Source organism: Leopardus geoffroyi, chromosome D1, assembly GCF_018350155.1.
Source record: "Leopardus geoffroyi isolate Oge1 chromosome D1, O.geoffroyi_Oge1_pat1.0, whole genome shotgun sequence".
Classification (NCBI taxonomy): Eukaryota; Metazoa; Chordata; class Mammalia; order Carnivora; family Felidae; genus Leopardus; species Leopardus geoffroyi.
The window spans coordinates 48,561,088-48,574,758 of NC_059329.1; the positions used below are offsets into that span (position 1 = coordinate 48,561,088).

General features: G+C 36.5%; 1 protein-coding gene and 1 long non-coding RNA gene across 30 annotated transcripts in view; one reads left to right on the top strand and one right to left on the bottom strand.

Annotated features, from left to right (window-relative positions):
* DLG2 (discs large MAGUK scaffold protein 2) overlaps positions 1-13,671 on the top strand; it is a 2,060,218-nt gene that overhangs the window by 1,559,892 nt on the left and 486,655 nt on the right. For all 29 annotated transcript variants that reach the window (XM_045483773.1, XM_045483776.1, XM_045483777.1 and 26 more), the window contains one exon: positions 9,704-9,840. In XM_045483773.1, the coding sequence (XP_045339729.1) occupies positions 9,704-9,840 (137 nt within the window). The remainder of the gene's footprint in view (positions 1-9,703; positions 9,841-13,671) is intronic.
* On the bottom strand, positions 41-9,484 carry LOC123601080. Its single transcript, XR_006713959.1, has 2 exons — positions 9,137-9,484; positions 41-895 (listed from the first exon to the last, which is right to left on the bottom strand). It is a non-coding gene; the product is annotated as an uncharacterized LOC123601080 (long non-coding RNA).

The window sequence follows — 13,671 nt, forward strand, 5'->3', positions numbered from 1 at the left end:
GGAATGTGGTCATGAGGCTTTTACAAGAAAACAGGCATGATTGGATAAATACTTGGTTTATTGAAATAGTCGTAGAGAGAGGAGTTTTACATTCACATTTATATTTATATTCACTGAGGCTTCTGACAAAACATAATAACTACTGTATTATACTTTATTACAATAAATATTGCCCAGTAACTGTCTGCCAGATATTATAATAGTCTCTGGGATCTACTGGTGAATAAGTGTGATGTCAAACATTAAACAGCTTCCAGTTCAATCTGAAATATTAATTTAATTGGAAAACACAGAAGACAGGAAAGGAGGTCAGTTTTGAAGGGAAGTTATGAGTGCATTCTTTCAAGCTTAGGAGTTTAAGGCAAGAAATCAAGCCTGAAAGAGTGATGGAGGTACAGGAAGTTTGGACACCTAGCCATGGTAAATGAGACAAGAAAGAGAGTATAGAGAGAATGAGATTTTGTGGAATATACTTTGGAGAATATTATTTTAGAGTGATGGTCATCAAATTTAGCATGCATCCCTGGGGTTTCTGATTCAGGATATCTGGCATGGGCCCTCAATTTTGCAAATCCAACAAGCTCCTACATGATGCTAATGCCACTGGTATGAGGATCACATTCTTAGAATCACTGATTTACAGCAATAAAATGAAGATAAATAAAAAGAGGAGAGAAGTAGTAAGAGAAATAGAGAAGAAACAGGGCAATCTCATGTTGTGAGTATAGGAATGAAAAAGCAATAGGTAATGTTTTATGTAATGCAGAAAGAGCAAAGGCCCATCAAAATTTTTCTGGCCTTTTGGAAGAAAATTCTGTATTACTGGCTGGGCTCTTTGCATGCCGGAACTGGTTCGTAGTTACCTCAGTCATCTTCATCACAAGAGAGAATGACACTAAAACAAAAAATAAAAATAAATAAATAATAAGTAAGATTTCCATTGGAAAGAAAGGAGATAGATATGCACAACCACTCAGACCATAAAGATTAGATCTTAGTTTACTGGAACTACTGTAACAAATTACCACAAACTGGGTGACTTGAAACAACAGAAAGTTATCTTCTCAACATTCTGGGGCCTAGATCTGAGATCAAGGTATCAGCAAGATTTATTCCTCTGGGGAGCCCTGAGAGAGTTTGTTCCATGTCTCTTTTTTGGTGGTTGCTTGCAGTCCTTGGCACTATTAGGTTTATAGATACATCACCACAACCTCTGCCTTTGTCATCACCTGCACTGTTTCCTGTGTGTCTGTTTCTGTGTCTAAATTTTCATCTTCTTACTAAGAAAGTATAGTCAGCATAAACTCATCGTAAATTGATTACATCTGCAAAGACCCTGTTTCCAAATAAAGTCACATTCAAAGTCACCAGTTACCTAGGACCGTAACATATTTTTTGATGGGACATAGTTCAACTCAGCAGATGCCACTTGAGTCAGTTGTGATGTATTGAGCAAGATGGATAAAGATTGAGAAGAATGTTTCTGATGAGAAAACAGTAATGTGGTGCTGGCACGTCTGGGTGGCTTAGTCAGTTAAGCATCCGACTTCAGCTCAGGTCATGATCTCAAGGTTTGTGGGTTCAAGTCCTGAGCCCAGCTCTGTGCTAACAGCTAAGAACCTGGAGCCTGCTTTGGATTCTGTGTCTCCCCTCTCTCTTCCCGTCCCCTGCTCACACTCTGTTTCTCTCTATCTCTATCTCTATCTCTATCTCAAAAGTAAAAATAAATATTTAAGAAAAAAGAAGAAGAAAACAGCAAGGTGAAAATTAGAAAAGAAAAACCACTAAAATAGAGTCGAGAGGCCAGAAGGGGGAGCTCTCATGCCTAACGCTTGTGGTCAATTGCAGACCCAAAAGGAAAGATATACCTTGCAAGGCCTTTGGATTTTAGCTGCTACTTTTGTATCCAGCAGGAGGAATAAAGCTTTTCCTTTTCCCCTGGCAACAGCCCAATCACTGAGAGACTCTCAACTCAGCCAATGAAAAGTCACTATACTCCCAGTTTACTCCAATAAGCTTTTTGTTTATAACAGCCCTTCCAAATTTCTCCTTTCCTCTACAAAAGAGTGCTTCTCTCCTTTGTTCTCCAGACTTGCCTATGGTTTTGCTATAGCTTGTTTGTTCTGAATTGCATTTCTCTTCTATTGCCACATAAACTCATTTTTTGCTGGTAAAATAACTGGCAGATTTGTTTTTAAGGTTAACATTAACTGTAGGTAACCGTGTAAAAGCTTCAGTGCTTAACAGTGAGGAGGCTGGGGGAAGTTCAAGGTTAGATGTTCTCAGGCTAGGACAGAGGCAGGGTCAAAGCCAAAGAAGAAAAACATCATGGTAAAAAGTTTAATATTGGGTGCTGGGGGAGAAATAATGAGTAAAGTTCCAGAGTAGGAGGGAAGGTTTAGGTTTAGAAAAAAATGAATGAGAAAAACAATAAAACACAGGACTTTTCACAATAAAATAGTCAAAGTGATGTGCTAAAAGAATGAGTGGGAATTTTGAGGTACATAGAGAAAAAGTTTGGAAAATTGACTCTGTTAAGTTACTTGGGCGATCTGTGAGAGATTCTTTAAGCAGAATTGAGCATGCTTAGCCAGTGCCGTGGAATTTTAAACAGAACCACTTCATTCAACCCTAAATTTTGTCTTTTGGACACAGGGAGAATCCAGAAAGTGAGTAAATAAAGCTTTGGCTTCTAATTAACCATGCCAACAGTGCCCAGTGAGTTAATTAGTCTTTCAAATTAAAATGAAATGTGCATTTTTGGTATTTATCTAAGCAAAGTTATCTTTCTGGAGGGGAAGAGATGTCAAATAGTCTGTTATCTGTGTGGACCAGATTCACAGGTAAAGTTTTGTGTGTTGTTTTTTAACTGAAATGCTTGCACATTTCGAAGCTAAAATGACTTCATGGGTGGGTGTTTTCTAAAACAGGTCTTTTCTAAGCCAGGGTTCAGGATGGATTCTGTTTCCTTTAATAAAAACATGTAGTCAGAATGTACAGAATGTTTTCTGTAAAGCAGTAAACACCTTACCTAGCAGATCCTAGATAAACTCTGAAGAAACAGACTGCTTAATAATATTTAGTTGTTTGGAGAAGCCCCAAGAGTGTTCTCCTGGTAAAGTCACATAAAATGAAGTTGAACCAAGTTATCGAATGGTTATAAGACATCATGGGGATTAATTCTTTACGCCCACAACGAATATCTGGGAAGACTGTAATGGTACAACTCTTTGAAACATTTGAGTTTTTATTCTGAGCTTCTCAAGCACAATGCATCAGTCTCTGCTGCCAAGAATTTTGCTTTCAGTTCCCCACCCTCATTAGCACCTGCTCTCCAGTGTAGGCAGGCAACAACGGAAAAGGGTGAACCATGATCTGTTCCTCCTCTTGCTCTACTTTATAGCATGAAGAAAAGGTTTTGTGTGGAACAAGGTTAAATTAAAGGTTTTAACAAGATTCAGACATTCCTTTTCCTATGCCTGAATGTCCTATGCTAACCTGAGGAGTTTCTTTTTTTTTTTTTTTTTTCGATATATGAAGTTTGTTGTCAAATTGGTTTCCATACAACACCCAGTGCTCATCCCAAAAGGTGCCCTCCTTAATACCCATCCCCCACCCTCTCCTCTCTCCCACCCCCCATCAGCCCTCAGTTTGTCCTCAGTTTTTAAGAGTCCCTTATGCTTTGGCTCTCTTCCACTCTAACCTCTTTTTTTTTTTTTTTTTCCTTTCCCTCTCCCATGGGTTTCTGTTAAGTTTCTCAGGATCCACATAAGAGTGAAACCATATGCTATCTGTCTTTCTCTGTATGGCTTATTTCACTTAGCATCACACTCTCCAGTTCCATCCACGTTGCTACAAAGGGCCATATTTCATTCTTTCTCATTGCCACGTAGTACTCCATTGTGTATATAAACCACAGTTTCTTTATCCATTCATCAGTTGATGGACATTTAGGCTCTTTCCATAATTTGGCTATTGTTGAGAGTGCTGCTATAAACATTGGGGTACAAGTGCCCCTATGCATCAGTACTCCTGTATCCCTTGGGTCAATTTCTAGCAGTGCTATTGCTGGGTCATAGGGTAGGTCTATTTTTAATTTTCTGAGGAACCTCCACACTGTTTTCCAGAGTGGCTGCACCAGTTTGCATGGCCACCAACAGTGCAAGAGGGTTCCCGTTTCTCCACATCCTCTCCAGCATCTGTAGTCTCCTGATTTGTTCATTTTGGCCACTCTGACTGGCGTGAGGTGATATCTGAGTGTGGTTTTGATTTGTATTTCCCTAATGAGGAGCGAGATTGAGCATCTTTTCATGTGCCTGTTGGCCATCCGGATGTCTTCTTTAGAAAAGTGTCTATTCATGTTTTCTGCCCATTTCTTCACTGGGTTATTTGTTTTTTGGGTGTGGAGTTTGGTGAGCTCTTTATAGATTTTGGATACTAGCCCTTCCCTTTGTCTGATATGTCATTTGAAAATATCTTTTCCCATTCCGTTGGTTGCCTTTTAGTTTTGTTGGTTGTTTCCTTTGCTGTGCAGAAACTTTTTATCTTCATAAGGTCCCAGTTCATTTTTGCTTTTAATTCCCTTGCCTTTGGGGATGTGTCAAGTAAGAAATTGCTACGGCTGAGGTCAGAGAGGTCTTTCCCTGCTTTCTTAACCTGAGGAGTTTCACTTTGGTGGGGATATGCAAGAAATATGGAAAGAGGAACCCAGCTGTAGAAGATAGGTGTAATCCCGGATTCCTGTTTGCACATAACGGGTTTGTCAAACACATCGGTTTTTAATTGCCTCGGGAATTAGGTGTTTAAGTTTCACCTGTTTGTTTTCTTTACTCGCATTCAGAAACATCCACTAATTTTACTTCCCTTTGTGATTCTAATATTTACATATTTCTGTGTCAGCTTTGTTTATTACTGGCACATGCATAGGCATGTTTAGTACTATTCTTAATAGCCAAACATTCCATAGTAGATTATGTTAAGGTCAGTGTTTTTGGTGAGACCTACCAACTGTTTTCACTGTTTTATAAATGATTAGTTTGTCATTACCTGATGGTCCAGGGCCATTTCTTCATCATGGATGCTAATTTTCAAAATGATGATCAATTCTATAAATTGGGTACCTCTGTAAAATCAATGTTTTTGCTATTTGAAATGCTCTTTACTTACATCTTCATAATCCTCACTGTATTTATCTTGTTAGAAACCTTTCTGGCTTATTTTAAGTACATATGTTGAGTGTTTGCCAGGCATTTCTGTCTCAATTTCCAGCCCCGGAAAGCCAGGATTTTATGAGCATTGTGTAATGTACAGCTGACTTGTTAGTCCTTTTGTCAGCCGGGAATCCAGAGGATGTGTTGGTTTGAAAGGTGTGTTCTCTGTTACTGATTTTAAATTAACCTTCAAAGTTCAGCCCAATTCCTAAACCTCTTGTTGATTCTTCTCTTCCTCTAAGTAAGTCATGTTCTCCTCTGGGCTCACATAACACTAGTGCCATTATAGAACTCGTTCTAGCCAGTTAAATCATGTCAAGGTGTTTAAATATCTTTTTCTCAAGACAACCTGAGAGCTTATTGAGAACAGAGAATTTTTATTTATCAAGCATCTTTTATGTGCTAACTACTATGGAACATGGATATACTTACTCCTTTATCACAGACGAGACCATTGTGGCTCCAATTTATATAGTCAGTTGATGAAGGAATCAGGATGTGAAGCTGGGTCTACTGTTGCCCCATTGCCTGCTCAGTGGTTGGCATAAACTCTGTGCAGACTCGGGACAGAGATCAGAGTTCACCTGAGGCATGTAGTGCCTCATACAATTATCCACTCCAACCAACAGTGTCCACTTTTTTAGCTGTTCCTTGTTCATTAAGGCCACAAGCTTCATCTCTTAGGGGAGGCTTTCTTCCTCGTCTTATATTAATATCTTTTTTTAAATTTTTTTTAATGTTTATATATTTTTGAGACAGAGAGAGACAGAGCATGAATGGGGGAGGGTCAGAGAGAGGGAGACACAGAATCTGAAACAGGCTTCAGGCTCTGAGCTGTCAGCACAGGGCCTGACGCGGGGCTCGAACTCACGGACTGCGAGATCATGACCTGCGCCGAAGTCGGCCACCCAACCGACTGAGCCACCCAGGCGCCCCTAATATCTTTATTCATTGTTCATTATTCATTCCTTTTTTATTTTTTTAAATTTTTTCTAATGTTTATTTATTTTTGAGAGAGACAGAGCACAAGCAGGGGAGGCACAGAGAAAGAGAGAGACACAGAATCCAAAGCAGGCTCCAGGCTCTGAGCTGTCAGCACTGAGCCCTACATGAGGCTCAAACTCACAAACCATGAGAACATGACCAGAGCTGAAGAAGGACGCTTAACCGACTGAGCCATCCAAGCGCCCCTCATTCATTCCTTTAATACATAATTATTAGGTCACTATATAACTGGCCTTGTTCTATTGCATAAAATAAAATGACAAAAATCCCTGTTTTAATGGATTTTATATTTTCATCAAGGAGACTGACAATAAAAAAAATAAACTACATGGGTGACATATGTTACAAAGTGATAAGTGCTAAGGAAAAATGAAAAGTAGATCAGTATAAAAAAGTGGGGTATATGGTTAGAAGACAGTATTAAATAGGAAGTGAGGTTCAGGATCCTAGAGAAATCAAGATTTGAACAAAACCCTGAAGGAAGTATATTCCAGGCAGAGGAAACAGCTAGAGCAAATGCTGTAAGGTAGGAGTATGTCCACTGTGTTGGAGAAGTATCAAGGCTACAAGTGTGTCTAGACTGGAATAAAGGAAGAGTATATTACCTAATGAGGGAACAGAATGGTCCTATAACATAGGCATCTGACCCTGCTTTAACACTGTATATGCAAGAAACACCCAGTGCCTCCGAACTGATAAGTTTGGATTGCTCAGTGGTTTTAGCCCATATTTGTCTTCATCAAGTATTCCTCCAAAAATCATTGGTACCATCTAGGCTTAGAATATTGCTTCAGCCAGGTTCAACCACACTCACTCATATGGATGTCTATCTCTATAGTGTTTTGGTCAATCCCTTCCTTTACATTATATTGATCACACTTGATAGAAACTGCTTATACAACTCATAGCAGGTACTCAGGAGATGTTTGTTGAATGAATGGGGACAGGTTCAATCTTATAACACAGATGGATACCCCCACCAGTAAATAAATTTGTGTTCTGGTTGTAGACATAAGCTACATATTTACTTATGTTGAATTAAATATCAAGTCTATGGCTGAGTGTTGATTAAATGCTGATTACTTTTCAATGTATCCATGTTCCATCAAAGTCAGAGAAATCAAGGAAAATTTCCAATTCTGTACCCTCAGAAACATTTTCTTGTTCTTAATAAAAATAGCTTGTTTCACCTTGAGCAGAGTCACCAGTTAAAAGGAAGTATTTAAACCTAATTTCAAGGGAAAAAATATTTCCTTTTTAGCTGATATGTTTATGTCTACAGTATAGTGATTTTATTGCCTTGGTACAATCTTCAGCTTCACATGTCAACTGCATAGTTACTCCCTTTGTTGGACTTAACCTTATTTATGGTGGTAATTTGTTTCCTTAGCTTTTCTGTAACTCAGTCAGCCTGTGGCATTTACTATTATTATAGTGGGTGTAAATCAGAGTCCCCAAATATATCTCAACCTTTTCTTTTTTTTTTTTTTTTAATTTTTTTTTATTTATTTTTGAGACAGAGAGACAGAGCATGAATGGGGGAGGGGCAGAGAGAGAGGGAGACACAGAATCGGAAGCAGGCTCCAGGCTCTGAGCCATCAGCCCAGAGCCTGACGCGGGGCTCGAACTCACGGACCGCGAGATCGTGACCTGAGCTGCAGTCGGCCGCTTAACCACCTGAGCCACCCAGGCGCCCCATATCTCAACCTTTTCTTGACAGTTTGAAATGACTTCTGTACAATTACAAATGCAGTAGATTGATCCTAGCATGCAGATATAAAACTTTTATAAATTTATTTTTTAATTAATCTATAATAATATATAAATGTAAAATAACCGTTTTGAAAATATGAGGTGAAATGTATTTTAAATTTCATAGGAAAAGCTAATTGGGAGAATTTTACTTGCTCTTGGTCATCTTTTGCTCAAAAACAAATTCTTTAAATCTGAGGTAAATATATTTATAGATCTATGAGATGTCAAAGCATCAATAAAGAATAATTACCCACTTTAAGTAGGAAATTAGGTAATAATTATTTTAATTGCCCTATCAATTTAAATCCATTTTCCATTTATTTCAACAACTATTATAGTTAATTTAACAAAAAATTATTTCATTTCAAATCTAATTTCAGAGGTGTTACTTTATAATTTACTATGCCATTATTTCTCCATTATCTAATCATTTATGCCATTAAGAACCCTATTCAACATTTATTCAATAAAAATGTAGTGGAAATGGAGTTTATTTAAGTAGTTTCATTGTTGTCATATAAGTGCCAAAAAATTTTATGATTGTTTTATTGTAAAATGGGTATGTTTCTTTTTTAAACAAGATAGCTAGGTGGATGGTTTGTTAAAAAAAAAATTCTTAAGCCAAGTAAGTTATAGAAATTTCCTATGCCTTTAGTAACAAATCCTTTGATTTATATCTTTATGAGTAATTTGCATGGTAATTATTATAATTTGAAATGTAATGAATAAATATGCTATGAGTATTGCACTGAATTGTAGTCAATCATATTCTGAAAAGGATTCTTTTTATTTTTACACTTTGAAAAGTCTATCAGTCATTCTTTGAAAATGGCTCCACAAAGATTTTTAAAATAACTCTATTTTTATCATTCCATAGTTTAATATAAATAAAAGTTTTGTCAGCTATACTACAGTATACATTTATCTCTCAAAATTGGAAACAGCCATGTTTAAAATGATCTGATATTCTGTAATTTGTTATAAAAATAATAGAGTCACACTATATGATCTATTTTTGCTTCTTTAGACTTTGTACAGGAATGATTAATTTCTTGTGTGTTACAAGTCTTACTATCAGTTAATAAGTGCCAGGAAGTATGAAAGTATGACAGGGTGGACGCAGAAGAAAATACAAAAGACAAGCATCTCATTTCTTTTTGCCTTACCTTCTCTCTGAAATTATTACATAAATATCTAATGTATCTTCCTTGTGGCTCTTGTCTCAGAATTTGTGGAATTTTCTAATAGCTGTGCTTTTAATCTTGAAATATCAAGAGTATCTAGGTCTCTGCCCAGATGATTGGCAATACTTCTGTTCTCTGTGCTAGAGTAACAACAACAACAATGAAGAGCTCATAAACTCAACAGTACAGGACTGTACTTGGGCTTTGCCCAGCTCACCTAGGATTCTTCCACATCCTTTTGCCTGATCCCTATTCTGACCAGTCACCCATTATGAGCTAATTGTCCAGGCAACAACAGTTAGGTGTACAGTCTTGGAATAGAACTAAACTAATGACCACGTGGGCTTGACTAGAAAAGCTTTGCCTCCTTAGCATTAATCAATAAATTTTCAAATATTTAAAGAACAAAATCAATTGAAGTAGAATCCTTACTATCATTTATTACTGTTGTAGTAAACTGAGGATTAATTTTTTTAGACTGTTTTAATATGGCTAATTGTATTTTCTTAAAAAAAAAACACTTTTGTTTTTTCTGTTTCTTTCCCATAGGTTTAGGCTTCAGTATTGCAGGAGGTGTGGGGAACCAACACATTCCCGGAGACAACAGCATTTATGTAACTAAAATTATAGATGGGGGAGCTGCACAGAAAGATGGAAGGTTGCAAGTGGGAGATAGACTGCTAATGGTAAGTGTGACTCATGCAAAACTATGTGTGTATTTATAAAGCTCTTGTTTCCCAATGTATGACTGTGTTAGTTCAGGCTGTCATAACAAAATACCATAGACAAGGTGACTTCCACAACAAAAATTTATTTTACTCAGAGTTCTGGAAGCTGGGAAGTTCAAGGTCAAGGTTCTGGCCCATTCAGTTCCTGGTGAGATCTCTCTTCCTGCTTGCAGACAACCATCTTCTTGTTGCATCCTCAGTTGGCCTTTCTCTGTACTTATGCTGAGAGAGAGATCTCTCTTTCTCTTCTTACAAGGCCCCCAGTCCTATCGGATTAGGACTACATCCTTACCTCATTTAATTAATAACCTTAATTACTGTCTAAAGACTCTATCTCCAAGTATAGTCATATTGGGGGTTAGAACTTCAACATATGAATTCGGGAGAATGGCCACATTTAATTCATAACAGTGATTGCTGGCAGAAATAGGACAGAAGGGAGAGCAGATTTTGTGGTGGGAGATTTCAATTGTATCTGCTTTATTGACATTTTAAAAACAAATCTGAATTTTCACTAGTTTTTGTAGATACAGTGAGACACAGAGATTATGTTTTGTTTTTTTTTTTTTTTTTCCAATGTAACCCATTAGCCAGAGAGTGTTACATTCAAACTGCTGGAGAGGTGGGCTTTACATAACAAAGAAGACTCCACTATCTGGTTTATTGATAGGTACCTTTCAGTGTCTCCCTGTGGTCCCTTATTCAACAGTGTAGACAGTATAAACAGTCCCTGATTTCCCACAATTCATTATATGACTTCTGTCTCTCATATGAGGACTTTAAGAGACAAAACAGATGAACATAAGGGAAGGGAAACAAAAATAATATAAAAATAGGGAGGGAGACAAAACAAAAGAAACTCATAAATGTGGAAAACAAACTGAGGGTTGCTGGAGGGGTTGTGGGAGGGGGGATGGGCTAAATGGGTAAGGGGCATTAAGGAATCTACTCCTGAAATCATTGCTTCACTATATACTAACTAATTTGGATGTAAATTTTAAAAAATAAAAAATAAAGTTAAAATATATGACTTCTGTCACATGTGTAAATGGATCCCTTCCTCCTCTCCCCTCAGACAGAATTTTTACAGCTATTTTATTTGCCAGCTGCCTACATGCTTCAGGAGCCTTGAGCAATGACTGACACTAACACATGGCTGCCCTTTCTAAGTCATGGAGTTATATGATAAATTAAAGCAAAATTAAGGCAGCATATAAGCAGTAAAAATTTGGGATTGCACTTAATAAAACTTCTTTATCTCCATTTACTGTTTTATACAAAATCTACAAGATAATCATCAAATACAGAAAATTAATAGAAGAGAGCTCTTCTCTCTAAGATAAGTAAGATAAGTATATTAATTTCTAGTCATATGTCTGCCCTTGTAAAACATGGCCTCTAATCTCTGCAAGGAGCCATTATCTCCAACACACATTTGGAAAAGATCAACCTATATTCTTGACAGAACTGCAGTTTCTGTGATGTGCAAGTTTTGGAGGTTGAACCTCACAGTGCATTATGCCCACTTCCCTGGGCTTTAGACAGCTTGTCTTTAGCCCCATTTGTCTAGTTTCATAGTTGTCAGTGACCTTGGTGTTGAATTTTCTGAATAAGACCTTTATAATAATCTTGTAAACTAGTATTTATTTGGCATGTTCCATGTCCTTAAAAGTCATTTTTTATAATATATGTTTATCACAGCAACCTATTCTATATAAACAAAAAGGAACTGAGGTATGGAGATGTTTATTAACTTGTCCATGGTCATATAGTTAACAATGGACAGAACTGGATTTCAAATCCAGGCACTCTGGCTTGTCACCACCAAGCATGGGCTGTGATTTGTTTTCTAGAATTTGTCAGTCAATTCTTTCCTTCCTTTTTTTATCTTTCGTTCAGTCATTCATTAATTCCTTTATTTAACAAGTAATATGTTGAATACTTTACCACGTCCCAGGCAGTAACCACTACATAGGAAGGAACGTAGGAAGGAGAAAACGTATGGGCAAAGTGGATGGGCCGAAAAATGTGGCATTAATGACTTCAAAGTTGCAACTAAGAGTTTTGGCTTCTTTACCACCTGGTCGCTATCATTTTCTTTTTTTTAAACCTTTTTGTTGCTGTTGTTGTATGGTTGACATATAAAAACTTTTACATACTTACTGTGTACAGGTCCGTGAATTTGGGTGTTAATTATATACCCAAGAAACCATCATCATTATCAAGGCCATAAATATATTCACCATTCCTCAAAGCTTTTTTTCTCTCCTACTATTATTCTTTTGTGCTTGTATGTGGTGAGAACAATTAATGTAAGATCTACCCTCTTGGTAAATTTTAAGTATGGAATACATTATTGTTTAGCAGTAGCCACTATGCTGTACAGTAGAACTACTATTTTTATTCTTGAGACATTCTGCATTTTTTGGTTTGCTGGTTGTTAGATGTTTTTTTTTTTTTTTGTTTTGTTTTATTCTTGTTTTTGTTTTTGCCTTTAATGTAAAAGTTATTTTTTATGATGTTATATCTTCTGAACCAGAAAAGTATTTTCGAGGTATAAGACCTAACAACTTCTCTCAAGAATATGAACTTTATTGTTTATTGACTCATGAATAAAATAAGCCACGATATCCATCTTTTATACAGCACTAACTTTGAGAAATGGAGAGAACAGTTTCATTCTAAATTAATGACTCATTAATGACACATTTGACCTTAGACTCATTATTCTGTAAGAGTTTGGTTGTAGACAACTCTTTTGGTATTTCTTCAGCTGCTGCTATGATAATATCATGCTAGATGCTGTGTGCTGATTTCCTGAAGTTCTGTTTAAATGTCTAGCTTTACTTTAAAATTCTTAAAAAACAAAAAAACCCTCAAAGTCTAAATAATTCTGACAAAGGATTTTCCAGGTACCATGCTATTTTTCCATTACCATTTTCTTGATATTCATCATACATGTAATGATTTCAAAAATAGCTGAGACATAATCTTTAACTATTTTGAGTTTTAAAGCATATTTTTTTTAAAAAAAATGAACTTTCAACAATAATAGGCCTCTCCTCTCTTATGTAAGGAAAACATAATTAGTACTTCCAAGGCAACTGCAAAACGGAATCTAGAAATGAAAGAAAATGATTCATTTTATAATATTCTGAAAGAAAAATAATGCTGAGGAAAAGAATAAAAAAAAATCCCAGAAGTGCTCCCAAAGGACCAATTATCTTGCTTCAACCCAAAAATATTTATTAATGCTCTCCTTCTGTCAATCCTTTCCACCACCTTTTCTCTTTATTACCTACATTTGTATCATCTTTACCTTTGTCCTTTTCCACTCTCCTCCCCCAAAGGAAGTACAAATAATTTGGATTCCGTGATTTACCAGCTGTACCACACTCTGTATATTTTTCTCTAAATGGATATTCTTTGTAAAGCAATTTGCACCACTCCCTCCTCTCACTTCTTAGGAAAACTTCCCCTGTATGTTATTCATTCATAGTTCTGTAAGCAAACTGGTCTAAAGTGAAATTCCATGAATTTCCTCATACATCAATGGTGGGTACTTTTTTCCCCCTTAAGTACTTCATATATGTCAGAATTGAGAAGTGTTTGTCTTAGATGTTATCTTATTCCAACTCATTTAGTACATCAGAAGCTACAAAATGGAGATGTGAAGTAGTCCCTCACCTCTGCTAGAACAGATGAAGAGTTGAGAACTTAATGCTTTTTGGAAGCTATCCATTAAATACCAGCCATCATTAGATTTTCTTTTCTTAAAATTATATCAAA